This window comes from Leptonychotes weddellii, chromosome X (genome assembly GCF_054177405.1).
Source record: "Leptonychotes weddellii isolate Sample4059 chromosome X, ASM5417740v2, whole genome shotgun sequence".
In the NCBI taxonomy this organism is placed as follows: domain Eukaryota; kingdom Metazoa; phylum Chordata; class Mammalia; order Carnivora; family Phocidae; genus Leptonychotes; species Leptonychotes weddellii.
In genome coordinates this window covers 57,808,414-57,825,940 of record NC_138385.1, presented here as the reverse complement: position 1 = coordinate 57,825,940, position 17,527 = coordinate 57,808,414, and the positions used below count along the sequence as shown (strand labels likewise).

The 17,527-nt window shown below is 39.2% G+C and overlaps 1 protein-coding gene across 7 annotated transcripts in view; it reads left to right on the top strand.

Annotated features, from left to right (window-relative positions):
- The window catches only part of ITGB1BP2 (integrin subunit beta 1 binding protein 2), a 24,590-nt gene extending 7,377 nt beyond the window's left edge, over positions 1–17,213 (top strand). Inside the window, exons 11-16 of one of the 7 annotated variants that reach the window (XR_004072736.2) lie at positions 1,177–1,226; positions 1,354–1,392; positions 11,944–11,985; positions 12,584–12,667; positions 13,397–13,495; positions 16,009–16,078. Coding sequence is in view for 4 of the 7 variants with exons in the window: in XM_031019443.2 (XP_030875303.1) it covers positions 1,354–1,392; positions 16,009–16,080 (111 nt within the window). In the remaining 3 variants the exon portion in view is untranslated. Of the gene's footprint in view, positions 1–1,176; positions 1,227–1,353; positions 1,393–11,943; positions 11,986–12,583; positions 12,668–13,396; positions 13,496–16,008 lie in introns of all 7 variants that reach the window. The other 6 variants (XR_014141302.1, XR_014141304.1, XM_031019444.2 and 3 more) reach the window with 6 other exon arrangements.
- Positions 17,214–17,527: the final 314 nt, after the last annotated feature.

Here is a 17,527-nt window from a genome sequence, read left to right as displayed (position 1 = left end):
AGATGCTCAACAATTGAGCCACCCAGGCGCCCCTATTTTATTTTTTTTTTAAGATTTTATTTATTTATCTGACAGAGAGAGGGAACACAAGCAGGGGGAGTGGGAGAGGGAGAAGCAGGCTTCCCGCCGAGCAGGGAGCCCGATGCGGGGCTCGATCCCAGGACCCTGGGACCATGACCTGAGCCGAAGGCAGACGCTTAACAACTGAGCCACCCAGGCGCCCCAAGGCAGACGTTTAAATGAGCTACCCTGGTGCCCCTAAAATGTAGATTCTTTTTTTTTTTTAAGATTTTATTTATTTGACAGAGAGAGACACAGCGAGAGAGGGAACACAAGCAGGGGGAGTGGGAGAGGGAGAAGCAAGCTTCCCGCAGAGCAGGGAGCCCTATGCGGGGCTGGATCCCAGTACCCTGGGATCATGACCTGAGCCAAAGGCAGACGCTTAACAACTGAGCCACCCAGGTGCCCCTAAAATGTAGATTCTTTAATCAGAGAAGTGATAATTTCTTTCTTGAGTCTCCTTTGAGTTAGATTTACTCCCTCAACAGGGTGACCAGGAATCTGGGAGATTCAAACTCTAAGAAACTTCACACTAGGAAGCTTCACCAAGCCCTCAAAATGATCTCAAATTCTTTTTTTTTTTTTTTTAAGATTTTATTTATTTATTTGACAGAGAGAGACACAGTGAGAGAGGGAACACAAGCAGGGGGAGTGAGAGAGGGAGAAGCAGGCTTCCCACTGAGCAGGGAGCCCGATGCGGGGCTCGATCCCAGGACCCTGGGATCATGACCCGAGCCGAAGGCAGACGCTTAATGACTGAGCCACCCAGGCACCCCATCAAATTCTTTTCATAGCACCCTTTTCTCTCAGTTCAGATTCAAGGAACATAAGGTCTCATTGGGAGCTAGAAGTAAGATGGAGGTGGGAGAACGGACGTGGGCAGCAAAGGTAAGGGGTCACAGGACAGCATGGCTGAGGATTTGGAGATTGACGCAAGATTAGGGGATATTGGAGAATGCATCCAGGGAATGCATCTCAACCTCACAGAGAAGTTTGATCAGAGTTAAAGGGGCTTCCTGGACTTCCAGGAAATTCAGCATTTCTGGCTCATTTCTCTGCTCTCGTTATATGGATTTGAAGTACAAATAAGTTTTCCCCTTGACCTGAACCTTTCAGATCCTTTCAAACCCTGGCAGCGGTCTACTTTTAATGTCATTTTTCTACAGGTGAGTTGACATCAATAGGGGCTTTGATGGACATTAAAAAAATTTAGAGGTGTAGAATGCATATAGAAAAGTGCAGAAAGTGCACTAATCTTAAATGTACAACTTTTTTCTATCTTATCAAAATCAGGGGACCAGCAACTACTCAGATTTCCTGGAGAGGATGAAGGTGAGGAATCAAAAAGTTCAAGTAACCCTTGTTGTATATAAACTTGATCTATAAAATTTCAAGTTTATAGAATTAATAATGTAATGTACTTATTTTACATAGTCCAAAGCCTAAAATGTAAGAAAGTTTCAAGCAGGTGCATAACATTAATAATAATAACAACAACAATAACCATAGCTACTGTTTCTCATACAAACTAACCTGCCAGACACTATGCTAAGTGCTTTGCATGCGTTATCTCATTTACTTCCCTACTTCCCACCATCAAATGTACATATCTGTTCACATTAGCACAAATCCTCTCCTTACCTCCTTTACACTTCTTATTCCCATTGTACTTTGTATCCTGTTTCCTCACACCTTCCCAGGAACTTTATACTATTAATTATCCTTTCTCTCTCCTGTTTATTCAACCTTTCCCTCTCATTGGATATTTTCATCGACATTTAAACATGCTCAAGTCTCCGATTTTACAAAAACAATTTCCCTTGACTACATAACCCTTTCCAACTGCTACTTAACTCCTCTCTCTCCTTTATAAGTGAACTTCTTGAAATAACTATTCATTTTCTATTTCCACCTTCTTACTCCCTTCAAAACACACTTTAATTTGACTTCCAACCCACTCAGTCTGTAGTGATAAGGTCACTTTGGGCCATCAAGTCACTAAATCCAATGGGTACTTTTTAGTCCTTGTCTTACTTGATCTCACAAGCAAAAATTGACACTCATGATAGTTTCTTCCTTGAAATAACATTCAATACATTGGCTTCTATGACCCACGGCTCCTCTCGGCTGTCCTCCTACTTCTCTGGCCATTCCTTTCAGTCTCCTTTGCCAGCTCTTCGTTTTCTACCTGGCCATCAAATGATGAAGTTCCTCAGGACGTAGCCCTAGTCTTGCTCTCTTCTTATATATAACTCTTCTAGACATTTTCAATTATGCCCATGATTTCAAATACCACCCACATGCAGATGACTCACACATTTTTATCTCTAGGTCATATCTGTCCTTTGAGGTCCAGATTTGTATATTACAGTAATAATAGCTAACACATATTTAGAACAGTGTTTGGCATATATAGTAAGTACTATATAAGTGTTTGCTATTGTTAGTACTACTATTACTCCTCTTTCTCTTCACCAAAAGCTTTCACTTCAGACTATTAGGAAAGTTGGGGTGTTTTTTTCTCTTAGAGAGGAGGGACACATCTTCAATATCCAATTTTATAATGTTTCAATAAGAAAATAGGATTTTCTTTTTTTTTAAAGATTTTTATTTATTTATTTGACAGAGAGAGAGACAGCGAGAGAGGAAACACAAGGAGGGGGAGTGGGAGAGGGAGAAGCAGGCTTCCCGCTGGGCAAGGAGCCCGACGCGGGGCTCGATCCCAGGACCCTGGGACCATGACCCGAGCCGAAGGCAGACGCTAAACAACTGAGCACCCAGGCGCCCGAAAATAGGATTTTCTTGACAGTCAGGTTTTGCTAGTCCACAGAGTGATAACATATTTAACATACCATTGCCTCAGCTCTAGGATTAAGGGAGATTGTATTCACCTGCTGAAGGAATGAAGCATCATGTATAGAATGCCACTGTGCTAACCACTTCTACCCACATTATTTTACTTAATCCTCACACCTGCTCTGTGAGGTAGGTATTATTATCCCAAATTTTTATAGATGAGGAAACCAAGACTCAGGGCAGGAAATAGCTTGCTTGAAGTAACATAGCTACTGATTAAAACTCAGTCATTGCTGAGAACTGTCCTAGAGCCATTTGAGAATATCCAAAACCTAAGGACCCAACTGAGGTCTTAGAAGAGGGGTCTTAGAAGAGAAGCATAACACCAAGCCACTCTAGCCTAGCAGAGTCCCTTTGACAAGCCTATCTAGGAACCAGCAAAGCATTTGGTGGATCAGTGATATCTCATACTGATGTAACACCTTTCCAAAAAACTTTTACACCAGATCAGAGTTACTATTTCTGGGATCCTTGCCTTCACTGTCCCCTTTCTCCGTTTCTGCTCCCCAAGTCCCAGAACACTGCTACAGGGAGAACCGAGCAGACCAATATAAATTCGTGCTGTCCAATATCAACTTGGCCCTTGCAGCTGCTCAGCAACCCTTTTATTTGTCTCATACGTTCCCTGGCACTCTCCCCACAGAGGCTGTTCCCTGATCTTCCTCTTCTCAAATTCCAGCTCCTCCGGTTCCACTCCTTCAAACTAATACACACGCTTTCATGAGATGCTTGACAATTCAATAACATTGTTCTAAAACTTTTTTTTTAGGGAATTTAAAACATGTACAAAAGTAGACAGAATAGTATAATGAATCCCCATTTACCAAACACTCAGCTTCAACTAGTATCAACTTTCACACACTCGTTTCATCTATCTCCTTTCCATATTATTTTGGAGCATATCCCAGACATGATATCATTTCATACTTAAATATTTTAGTATGTATCATTAAGAGGTAAGGATCCTTTTTTTAAAAAAAAAATCATAGTTGTAATACCATTAGCACACATAAACAAGCAATATTCCCTTTAATATCATTAAGTGCCAATCAGTATTTAAATTTCCAATAGTTTCATAAATGTCAAAAGAATTTTTTACAGCTTTTTTCTTTGAATCAGTATCCAAATAAAGCCTACACATTGTGATTGGTGGATATGTATTGTATGTCACTTTTATCTATTTTTTTAAGTAAGCTCTACGCCCACTGTGGGGCTTGAACTCATGACCCAGAGATTGAGTCGTATGCCAGGCATCCCATATGTCACTTTTAAACTAAAGGTTCCCTTTCATCTCTTTTTTTCCTTGCAATTTTTTACTGAGGAAATCAGATTATTTTTCAGTAGAGTTCTGTCTGGGTTTTGCTGATTGCATCTCTGCTGTACAGTTTAAAATATTTCCTTGACCTCTGTTGTATATATTGGTAAAATCAGTGTCTGTACAATGCATCTTTTTTATTCATTGTCCTATTTTCAGTGGGGTGGGGAAATTGTCCGTGTGACCAAAGAAGTGGAAGGTGTCTGGCTTGGCAAGCGACTCAGGAAAGAGCTAGGACTCTTTAGCAGTACTGAAACAGATGGTTGGGGTCAGAGCTCAATAAATAGTAACGGAGGTCCAGGCAAGATAGGATGGGTGAGGGGCCGTGCAGTGTCAGATTTCCACTCTGCTGGTATGTAGAGCAGGACAGGCAAGGAAGTGGTGATCAGGCTGAAGTCAGAACTGGAAAAGGAGATGTAGTACTTGAGGTAGCAGTTGGGATTATTTCTCAGGGATTACTCTACTTGCTATACCCTGTTTTCTAAATATATCTTTTCCATTCGTTCCCACCTCTGTGCCTTTGCCCAGGATGTTTCCTCTGTTTGGAACATCATCTCCTTTGTCTCCACATATCCAAATCCTATTTATCTTTAATGACCAGTGCAAGTTCTTTGTTTTCCATATTTTTGCTTGTAGAATCATAAAATATCTCTAAAAGGATAAATAAGAGATCAAGAATATTGATTGCTTGGAGCGCCTGGGTGGCTCAGTTGGTTAGACATCTGACTCTTGGTTTCGGCTCAGGTCGTGATCTCAGGGTCATAGGGATTGAGCCCTGCATCGGGCTCTGCACTCAGCATGCAGTCTGCTCGAGATTCTCTCTAAATAAATAAATAAAACCTAAAAAAAAAAAAAAAAGAATATTGATTGCTTTTCCAGGAAGGGAATTGGATGGCTAGAGGACAGGGCTGGAAGGGAGAAAGATATTACTGATTTGTTGCAGGAGAGACACTGATGAAAGTGTCTACTATGAATTCGGTAGAAATAGAAGCAGGGAGATTGAGTAGAATGAGGAGGGTCTGGAACAGCCTCTGTGGGGAGAGTGCCAGGGAACATATGAGACAAATAAAGGAATTGCTGAGCAGCTGCAAGGGCCAAGTTGATATTGGACAGCATGAATTTATATTGGTCTGCTCGGTTCTCCCTGTAGCAGTGTTCTGGGATTTGGGGAGCAGAAAGGAAGAAAGGGGACAGTGAAAGCAGGGATCCCAAGGACCATAACACTGAATCTGGTGTAACTGGGAGATAACTGATCTGGATGAAGTGAGAGGTAAAGTACCTAGGGGTTCCACTGAGATTAGAGTTGAAGAGATCAGAGACAAACCAGTTGTTTGGAGAAGTGTTTCATCAATGTGAGATATGAATGATTAACCAAGGGACTCATTGGTTCCCAGATAGGCTTGTCAAAGGGACTCTTCTGGGACTCCACTGGGGTCCTTAGGTTATGGATATTCTCAAATGGCTCTAGAACAGGGGTTTTAAGGTGGAATTCATCACTGAAATTGGAGCTTCTGCAAGAGGCATGGTGGGAGGAGTAGCAAAAAATTAAACTACTCTTTATTGAGCCTTTAATGTGATCTAAGCTCTGTAATAAATCTGTCTATTCTGTTATCTTTTTCTGTCTCTATATAATATATACATGTATCTCAAATGAGAATATATTTAATTCTCAAAACAGTGTATTAAAAGCATTATTATTGTAATTTTTAAAAAGATTTTATTTATTTATTTGAGAGAGAGAAAAACAGAGATAGAGAGAGCACAAGCTGGGAGGAGAGGGAGAAGCAGGGAGCCCAACGCGGGGCTCAATCCCAGGACCCTGGGATCATGACCTGAGCCAAAGGCAGATGCTTAACTGACTGAGCCACCCAGGTGCCTTTATTATCATTTTTATAAAATGAGGAAATTGAGCTTCAGGGGGATTACATAATTTTCCCTAGGTCACACAGCTATCAAGTGTCAGAGCCTGGGACAGAAATCTAGGTCTTGACTACAAAGCCCGTGTTCTTTGGTGTTCCAGCAGTACTTTCTAGCAAACACCTCCCTCCCTCCACAAATGAATCCTATTTTGCCAGTGACATTTGTTATAAAATTATAGATGCATTATCACCAAAAATAGTTATACACTGAATTGAAAACTTTTGATGAGTAAAGAGTTAATTGAGTAGGATGGAAGAGATACTTAGAGGCAGTGAAACTAATTGAAGATAATTGGCAGTGGTCCAGGGGAGAAAGCTAAGACCCTAGACTAAGTGGGCATGATAGTAAGAATGGAGGAGAGAGTCACAGATGTAAGAGATATGTCTTAGTTCAGGCTGCTATGACAAAGTATCATAGTCTGGGTAGTTTATAAACAACAGAGATTTATTTCTCATAGTTCTGGAGGCTGGAAGTCTGAGATCAGAGTACCAACACAGTTGAGTTCTGATGAGGGCCCTCTACTAGGTGGAGAGCAGAGAGAGGAAGCAAGCTGTCTCATGACTCTTAAAAGGGTATTAATCTTATTTATGACCTCATCTAATCCTAATTACCTCCCAGAGGCCCTACCTCCTAATACCATCATATTGGGGGGGTAGGATTTCAATATATGAATTATAAGGGGACATAATCAGTCTGTAACAAGATAGTTCCACAGGTAAGAATGAAAGTAATATGGCTGTGCTGTTCTGTGTTTCTTGAACTTACACAACTCACTCCCTCCTCAGTGCCTCTGTAATATCTGATCCCCCTGCCTGGAATAGTCTCCTTCCAGGTTTTTGAATAGCTGGCTCCTTCTTGTTATCCATGTCTCAGCTCGTGATAGGTAACCAATTCATTATCTTGAAAATTAATCAATAAAGGGAGAGAATCAAGCATTTATCCTGCCTTTCCCATCTGAATTGGGTAACAAAATAGATGGGGTGATATGTCTTTTTACAAAAGTATTCCAATGAATGAAAAGAAATAATAAAATCAGAACATCACTTTTTGGCAATCCTTGATAAATAGATATAAATAGTAAGCATCAACGGCTTCTAAGGTTATAAAGAGAAAACAGATATTGTATCCATCCAATAGTCATACCAAAGAGATGGAACCCGAGTTTGATTTAGTCTTTGGATCCAGCTGCCAATTTGTAGGAAATAGACAGGAACTGCACAATGCCTGGGTAATCAGCAAAATCCACAGGTAGAAGCTTTACAGGTCAAACTGCTCAAGTTCTTCCACCAAAAAAAAAAAAAAAAAAAAATCACAGCTCAGAGGCCTTTCTTGACCATCCCCTCTAAATTAGCACCTACTGTCCACGTTACTATCACATTACACCATTTGATTTTCCCCATAGCCTTTATCATCAACTGAGGTTTCTTTACATGAGAAACAGTATAGCATTAACAGTTAAGAGGACAAACTATAACATCAGGCTGCCTGGATTTAAATCTTGACTACTTAAGATCTATGTGCCTCAGTTTCCCCAACTGTAAAATGGGATTAATAACAGTGCCTAGAGGGGCACCTGGGTGGCTCAGTCGTTAAGTGTCTGCCTTCGGCTCAGGTCATGATCCCAGGGTCCTGGGATCGAGCCCCGCATCGGACTCCCTACTCCGCGGGAAGCCTGCTTCTCCCTCTCCCACTCCCCCTGCTTGTGTTCCTGCTCTCGCTATCTCTCTCTGTCAAATAAATAAAATCTTTAAAAAAAAACAAAACAGTGCCTAGATCAGAAGGTCATTAGTAGTATTGAATGAGTTAACATATCTAAAGAGCTTAGTACAGTGTCTGGTATAGGATAAGCATTATAAAAATGTTAACACTATTAATGCATAATCAGTTTTTTATTTGTACATTATTTCTCTCACTAGAATATACGTCTGTATTTATGCACTATTCCCAGAACCTAAAACTGCCTAGCACATATATAATACATGCTCAATAAATATTTGTTGAATGACGGGCCTGGATTAGAGTGGCAAAGAATAGACAAGAAAGAGACACATAAGATATTATTTAAAAAGAAGAAACAAACCTTGGACTTGGTGATTTTTTTTTTTTCTGATATGGGATGGAATGGTATAAGATGACTACTCCAAGGCTTCAAGTTTAAGTAATAGGTAGAAGGCTAGTGCTTTTAACAAAAATAGAAGTGGGAACTAGAGCTAATATTTGAATATTCTGATAATTTTATTTTAGATATGAGTTTGAAATTATGGCAAAATATGAGTAGAAATGCTAGCAGGAAGTTAATTGTAAATACAAAATTAGAATTCATGAGAAAAGCCAGCACTGAAAATAGATTTGAGTATCATCTTCATCAATGTGAGACTTAAATATTCAACTTTCATCTCTAAAAAAACAAAAACTGCAAAGGTGAATAAAATGGAAAATAAAATATTTGAACCCTTAAATTTATCCTTCAGAGGAAGTCACTGTTAGTTTGGTGTGTATCCTTTCAAACATTTTCTATGCATTTGCAAACATATTGGCATATAACATGTAGGGACATAGTAAAAGTCCAAGTGGCTATCTATATACATATGGAGAAATTTGTTTTTTCTTTTTGGCCAATTTGCAATCATTCTATAATATTTTTCCATTGCTTGCTTAGTCATTAAATATGTCACTCTATAAAAAAAAATATGTCACTCTATAGTCCTTGAAGATATTTCCATGTCAATATGTATAGATCTCTGACATTCTTTTTTGTGCTGCATAGTACTTGATTGTACATATATGCTATAATTTCTCTATCTGTTCCCCTACTGATGGACACTTAGGTTGTTTCCAGATTTTTGTTATTACAAATTATGCGGCAATGAAAATCATTTTACATGTATCTTTACTATTTGTGCTAATATTTCTTAAAGATAGATTCTTAGAAGTGGAATTGCTGAAAAGAAGACATATACATTTTTATATATCTTATATATCTAAAGAAGACATATACATTTTTATATATCTAAAATGTTAATAGAGGGGAGCCTGGCTGGCTCAGTCAGAAGAGCACATGACTCTTGATCTCAGGTCATGAGTTCGAGCCCCACATTGGTGTAGAGATTACTTAAAAAATAAATTTAAGGGATGCCTGGGTGGCTAAGTCGGTTAAACATCTGCCTTCAGCTCAGGTCATGATCCCAGGGTCCTGGGAATGAGTCCCACATCGGGCTCCTTCCCACATCAGGTTCCTTGCTCAGTGGGGAGCCTGCTTCTCCCTCTGCCTGCTGCCCCCCCTGCTTGTGTGTGTGCTCTGTCTCTCTCCCTCTCTCTGGCAAATAAATAAAACCTTAAAAATAAATAAATAAATAAATAAATAAATAAATAAATAAATAAATAAATAAATAAATAAATTTTTTTAAATGTTAATAGAGGAGCACCTGGGTGGCTCAGTGGGTTAAGCTTCTGCCTTCAGCTCAGGTCATGATCCCGGGGTCCTGGGATCGAGCCCCACATCAGACTCCTTGCTCAGTGGGGAGCCTGCTTCTCCTGCTCCCTCTCCTGCTCCCTCTGCTGCTCGCCTTGCTTGTGTTCTCTCTCTCTCAAATAAATAAATAAAATCTTTTAAAGAAGTAAAATATGTTAATAGGTACTATTCAATTTCCCTCCACAAAAACTATTCCAATTTACATGGCCATCCAGCAATGTATGAGGTACCAGTTTCCCCAATAACCTCATCAATACTTTGTTATCAATTAAAAAATATTTATCAACCAGATGTGCAAATGATGGTATCTCATTTTTATTTTGCATTTCCTCTGATTACAAGAAAGGGTCAGGGGCAGCTGGGTGGCTCAGTTGGTTAAGCATCCAACTCTTGATTTCGGCTCAAGTCACGATCTCAGGGTCCTGGGATCAAGCCCCAAGTGGAGCTCCGTGCTCAGCAGGGAGTCTACTTGAGATTCTCTCTCCCTCTTCCCATCCCCCACTTGCAATCTCTCTCAAATAAATAAAATCTTTTAAAAAAACAAAGGGTGAGGGGCGCCTAGGTGGCTTAGTCATTAAGCGTCTGCCTTCGGCTCAGGTCATGATCCCAGGGTCCTGGGATTGAGCCCCCCCTGGGGCTCCCTGCTCAGCAGGAAGCCTGCTTCTCCCTCTCCCACTCCCTGCTTGTGTTCCCTCTCTCGCTGTCTCTCTCTGTCAAATAAAATCTTTTAAGAAAATAAAAGTAAAAAACAAAGGGTGAGCATCTTTCTTTTTTACTAAATATTCATATACAGACTTTCAATTAAACTTAGTTTTCAGGGGCACCTGGGTGGCTCAGTTGGTTGAGTGTCTGCCTTTGGCTCGGGTCATGATCCTGGGGTCCTGGGTTTGAGTCCTGCATTGGGCTTCCCTGTTTGGCAGGGAGCCTGCTTCTCTAAAAAATATTAAATAAATAAACAAACAAACTAAACGAATTAACTAACTTAGTTTTCAGCCCCATGTGTCATGCTCATTTTCTTGTTTTCTTGGATCCTGGAGCCTTGCCATAGTTTTAGTGGTAAAATTGCCCCTTCTCATCTGTATCCTTTTTTTTTTCTTCAGTTTTTTTAAGTAGGCTCCATGCCCAGTGTGGAGCCCAACGTGGGGCTTGAACTCACAACCTTGAGATCAAGACTTGAGCTGAGATTGAGAATTGGACACTTAACTTACTGAGCCACCCAGGCACCCCCTGGGTGGCTCTGTATCCTTTGCACTAGGCCAGAATTTCTTCCTAGCTACTATTTCAGGTACCATTTCTCAAATGGCTTTCCTGCTTCTAGAGAACACCTGGAACTTTTTGTCCTTTGTGTTTGTACATATTTTATATATTAGTATACTTTTAGTGGTGTCTCAGAAGGGTTCTGAAATGCTATATTTGTCATACTAAATTCGTAAGTTCGAGCCCCAACTTGGGTATAGAGATTACTTTAAAAAATAAATTCCCACATGTAACTGCGTCTCTATTCAGTTCCACTTGTTTGTCTATTCTTTCTTATTTTTTATTTTTTAAAGTACTCTGTACACCCAACATGGGGCTCCAATTCATAACCCCAAGGTCAAGAGTCTCATGCTCTACCAAGTGAGCCAGCCAGGCACCCCTGTTTGTCTATTCTTGAAGCATATCACACCTTTATATAGTAATTTTATATCTGGTAGGCAAGTCTTCCCTTATTTCTTTTTTCTATCTTTTAAAAGTTTCTTGGCTTTTTCTGTATATTCTTTCAGATAAACTTCAGAACCAACTTGTCTGGTATTCACACCCTACCCCCCCCAATCCCAATGAGATTGTTATGGAAATTTATAGTTATTTGAAATTTTTTTCAATTGTAAAACCTCTTATTGAGGAATATTACATATAGCCTTCAGCAATATTTTATAGTTTTATTCATATAAATGTTTTATACATATCTTTTCTGTGTGATTTTATTTTTAAGTAATCTCTACATCCAACATGGGGCTTGAACTTACAACCCCTAAGATAAGAGTCAGATGCTCTACTGACTGAGCCAGACAGGCACTCCTTTTTGTACATTCCTTGTTGGATTTAATTCTGTCATTTTTTTCCATTACTATGAATGGGATCTTTTTCCCCATTATATTTTCTAATTGGATATTTTAATATAAAGAAATTTTTTATAGAGAAGTTATTGATTTCAAACAAACTCTTCCTGTTTAATTATTTCTCAGTTGATTTTCTTATATATCCTATGTAAACAAGGACATTTTATGACTCTTCCTTTACAATATTTATAACTTTTATCTTCTTTTAATGTTTTCACTAGAACCTGTAGAAGAATGTTGAGTAGTGGTATTTGTAAAAACAGGTGAGTATTCTTGATTTGTTCTGACTTCAAGGTGAATGCCACTAATATTTCGCTATGGAGTATGATGGTTGTCATTGTTATCTATACTCTATCAAGTTATAAATTCTCTTGTTCCTAGCCTACTGAGAAAATATTTTTAAGGTACTACAAACACAAGCTAAAAAATTCAAATAGTATAAAAGAGTAGGTGAAGAGATGCCCATCTCTATTCCCCAGTTTCCCAATTCCCTTACTGAGAAGCTATTCCTATTAACAATTTTTATGTGAACTACCAGAAATAAATCAATGCAGATATAAGAATATATGTGAAAAAATATGTATGTGAATATGTTATTTTGTACACAAAGAGTGTTGTACTATAAACACCTTCTAAACCCTGTGGGTTTGTTGTTGTTGTTGTTGATAAATCAGCTGTCAGTCATTTCTTTGTAGGTAATCTATCTTTTCTTTTTAGCTCTTTTTTTTCCTACTTTCATTATGGAAAATTTCAAACATACAAGAGTAAAGAAAATAGTATACTGAATCCCCATGTACCTGTCAACCAGCTTCAGTGATTATTAACTCATGGCCAATCTTGTTTCATCTATATTCCCCTAAGACCTGCTCCCCAACCTGCACACCAAGGTTATTCTGAAGCAAATATCAGACATCGTATTAATTCATTTTATCCATAAACATTTTGGTATGTATCTCTAAAATATAAGGACTTTTATTAAACATAAACATTTATGTGTTTATTTTGAGTTTGTTGTCAAGGATTGTCAGGCTCCAAATGAGGACTATACATTGCAATTGGTTGATGTTTCTTTTTTTTTTTTTTTAATGTTTTATTTATTCATGAGAGTCAGAGAGAGAGATAGAGAGAGGCAGTGGCAGAGGGAGAAGCAGGCTCCCCGCTGAGCAGGGAGCCCGATGCGGGACTCGATCCCAGGACCCTGGGATCGTGACCTGAGCCGAAGGCAGAGGCTTAACCATCTGAGCCACCCAGGCGCCCCTGCAATTGGTTGATGTTTCTTAAATCTCTTAATCTATAGGTGCCCCCTCCTTCTCCCCCTCCTTTTATTCTCCCATGGGATTTATTTGTTGAAGAAACTGGGTGGTTCATCCTGTAGTGCTTCCTATAGAATGGATTTTAGTGATTGCATCCCTGTGGTGTTGTTCCCCTGTTCATTTCCTGAATATTGATTAGATCTAAGGCTTGATTAGATTTAGATTCTGGTTCTATTTTTTTCCTCTTTTGGGGGGCTAGAATATGTCATAGGTAGTGTTGTATACTTTTATAAGTAGGTAACAAGTCTCTTGCTCCTTTTAAGATATTTTCTTTGATGTTCTGAAGTTTCACGGCAATGTGTCTAGGTGGGGATTTCTTTCTTTGTTTCTTTTTCATGTTTGGGATTCCTGAATCTTGGAGATTGGCATCTTTCACCAATTCTCAGCTATTTTTTTCTTCAAATACTGCTGTTCCACTGTTTTCTCTATTCTTCACCTGAACTCCAGTTGGACATCACCTGTAAGCATGGGGCCTTTTAAACTTAGGCTGTAGGGGGGTGCTTGGGTGGCTCAGTTGGTTAAGCATCTGGCTCTTGGTTTTGGCTCAGGTCATGATCTCGCAGTGGTAGGATCAGGCTGCATCGTGCTCTGTGCTCAGTGCCGGGCGGGGCTGGGGTGGTTCTGCTTCAGATTCTCTCCCTCTCCCACCCGCTCACTCTCTCTCAAGCAAACAAACTTAAGCTGTAGGCCACCAGAGATCAGATGACTTCAGAGCAAAAGTCTGCTCCAGAACTTACCCAGCAGAGTTGTGGTTATTCATTGTTTCCTGTACTTTACTCTCAGTGTACCATATATATGTATATGGATGGAGATATATATATCTGTACACACTTAAAAATATATCTTGAAATTCATTCCATATCACTGTATAATCTACCTCATTCCTTTCTCTTTTTTCCTTTTTTTAAAAGATTTTATTTATTTGACAGAGAGAGACACACTGAGAGAGGGAACACAAGCAGGGGGGTGGTAGAGGGAGAAGCAGGCTTCCCGCCGAGCAGGGAGCTCGATGTGGGGCTCGATCCCAGGACCCTGGGGTCATGACCCAAGCCCAAGGCAGCTGCTTAATCGACTGAGCCACCCAGGTGCCCCAGTTCATTCCTTTTTTTCATGTATTGAGGTATAACTTACATTTTAGTAAAATGCATGTATCTTAAGTATATATTTTTATATGCATATACATTTATGTAACCTCCCCCCAGGTCTAAATATAGAACATTTCCAGCACCACAGAAGGCTGGCTCCTTGTGCTCCCTCTTTTTACCCACTCCCAAGATTAACTACATTCTGACTTCTATGGTCATAGATTAGTTTTGCCTATATTTGAATTTCATATAAAGGGTATGTACTCTTTTTGCCTCTAACTTCTTTCATTCAGCATTTTCTGTGAGCTTCATCTATGTTGTTGAATATATCAGTAGTTCTTTTTCATTGTTGTGTAGAATTCTACCTTCTTTAAATTAACTTACATTTTATGGATATATCATAATTTAGTTAACCAATCATCTACTGATGGACATTTAAGTGTTTTTTTTTCAGTCTTTTGTTACTACAAACACTGCATATTTATTCATGTATCTTTGCCAATATGTGTAAGTATATCGGTGAGATAAAATCTTAGATATGTTGTGAGTGCTAGGTGAAAGATTATGTGCATTATTAATTTTTTGAAGATTTTATTTATTTATTTATTTGAGAGAGGGGAGAGGAGCAGAGGGAGAGGGACAAGCAGACTCCGCACTGAACGTGGAGCCTGATGTGGGGCTTGATCCCACAACCCTGAGAAAATGACCTGAGCCGAAATCAAGAGTTGGGCCCTTAACTGACTGAGGCACTCACGTGCCCTGTGCATTATTAGTTTTAATAAATAATGCCAAATTGCCTTCAAAGAGGATGTATTATATTAAATAACAATATATGTGAGGGCCTGTTTCCCAACATCTTTGCCAACTATTAACAAATATTTTTATCTTTGCTGATCTGACAGGTAACACATAGAAACATGTAGTTAATACATATTTTTTAACTAAAAATACATGCACATGGTAAGAAAATTCAAGCAATATGAAAGGATATACAATGAAAGTTATATATTACCCCTACTCCTAGTCCCTAGTTCCCCTGGTTCCCTTTCCAGACTACCACTATTGTCAGTTTCTCATGAATCTTCCAGATACATTCTGTGCATATCATGCAAATGCAAGTATAAATGGGTGTATGTGTGTGCACATGTGTTTGGATATCTCTATCTGGCAGATACTTTGATGAAAACAAGTTTACTTTCCCCCTTCCCCTTAAAAATCTATCTATATCTATATATCTATATCCATTTCTTCTCTCTTTTTTTTTTTCACAAATGGCAGCAGGCTATTCACTCTGCTTTTTTCATTTAACATATCTTTGAGATTGTGTCATAATACATTTATAGCTGCCTTTTCTTTTTTATGGTTATATCATTTATTTAACCAGTTCCAGGCATTTTCATTGTTTTCAATATCCCGTTATTACAATCTCCTTGAACACACTTATTTGTATACATTTGACAGTATATTTATAGGATAAATTCCTAGAAGTATGGTTCGTGGATCAAAGTGGTTAGTGGCTGATGTGATTCCCTGCCCCAAATCCATTCTGCATCTTCCCCATTGTTTAATGGTCATAAAGTTTGAAGGGGTGGAATTGATCTCAGCCCCAGCTTCTGGCTGGGGTGTACCACCCTCCTAACCCAATCAGGGTAAGCCCATCCCCCATGCCTTAGTGATTGGTTCTGACTACCCAGGCCATAGTCAATGAATGCAAACCACTGTCCTGTCAAGGGGATTGCTCAGGAATGAGCCATTGACCCAATTCAAGTTAATGAAATGTTAGATGATGTTTGTTGAAATATTTGGGAGAAGGGTTTTGGTTTTGGTTTTGTTCTTTGCTCGTCTGAGACAGATAACAGAAGCCAACTTTGTCTCTTCTTTTGGACAGTGTGGTATGGCTGATTTGAAGCCTTCAAATGCTACAGCCCTTTTGCTACCAAGAAGGAAGTCAAATCTATGATGAAGTTCACACTTTGGAAGACAGATCTGACAGAAAGAAATTAGGTCCTTGGTGATATTGTTGATCCATGGAATCAAATCAACTGCAGAGTTCTCTCATCCCCTGGAATTTGCATTTGTATGAACCCATAAATCCTCTTTATTGTTTAAGCCTATTGGAGTTGGGTTTTGTTACCAATAAAAAGGCTTTAAAAGTTTTTGATAAGTCGCCTTCCCAAAGTTATACCAATTTACAATGCCAACAACAAAATACAAGAGTGTCTATTTCACCCCATCCTTGCCAAAACAATGTATTGTCAAACTTTCTGATATTGCCATTTCTACTGGAAAAGAGTGTTATCTCATTGTATTTTTAACATGATCTTTTTATCATGAGTAAGGTTAAGCTTCTTTCTAATATGTTTCAAAGTTACATGTATTTCCTTTGTGTGTATGTGAATATATGTGTATATTGCTCATGTCGTCTGCCTAGTTTTCTATTTCTCTTTTTCTTATTGCTTTGTAGAAGCTTTTTGTATACTAAGAAAATCAGGCCTTTGTCAAATGGGTTGTAATATTTTTTCTGAGTTTCTCCTTTGGCTTTCGACTTTACTTTTATTTCGTATTTTTTAAAATTTTATTTGCATTTATTCTATGCAGAATTTTACTCCCAGGCCGTAAGTTTTTGTTTCTTGTTTCTTCTGTGATACCTGTTTCTTCTGTGTAACTTCCTCTTCTGGTTTAGGAACAGTCTGCTCTTTTTCGGTAAGGATCATCTCAATGTGGCAGCGAGAGCTCCTGTATGGGTTAATCCACCCATGAGCCCTGTACGTTCTATGCCGCAGTTTTTGGGGCTTTGTTCACCTGGATGTGCTCAATGACCAGAGAATCTACATCTGAACCTTTAAGTTCAGCATTACTCTCTCATTTTTAAGCATGTGCAGTAAAAACTCAGCACTCTTCTTGGGCCACCAACCCTATGTCCAGCCCACCATTTGGCCCCGGGTACACCTCCCAACTCCACCATTGTAGTGAGGGAATGGCACACCCTGCTTCTGTAAAGTGATGTCTTTCAGATACTTGGTGGCTTTTCAGATATGCATACCCTTGATGGCCTGGGCAGTTTCATGTGTGTTATTAAAGTGAACACAAAGATTTGAACCTCTTGATTTGGATGATTTCATAGGGTTTTCTGGGTCAAGTGAATAGTGAACCATTTTCAGAGGTCACCTCAGGCCACTATAGGGGAAGAGGAAGAGCGGTGGCTCCTGGGAGAATTCATGAGAACTCGATCTCCTATTTTCGTATTTTTTAATGGCCAAATATGTATAACATGAAATTTACCATTTTATTTTTTTATTTTTTTAAAGGTTTTATTTGTTCGTTTGAGAGAGAGAAAGAGAACACGAGCGGGGATGGGGAATAGAGTGGGGGAGAGGCGGAGGGTAAGGGAGAAGCAGACTCCCTGC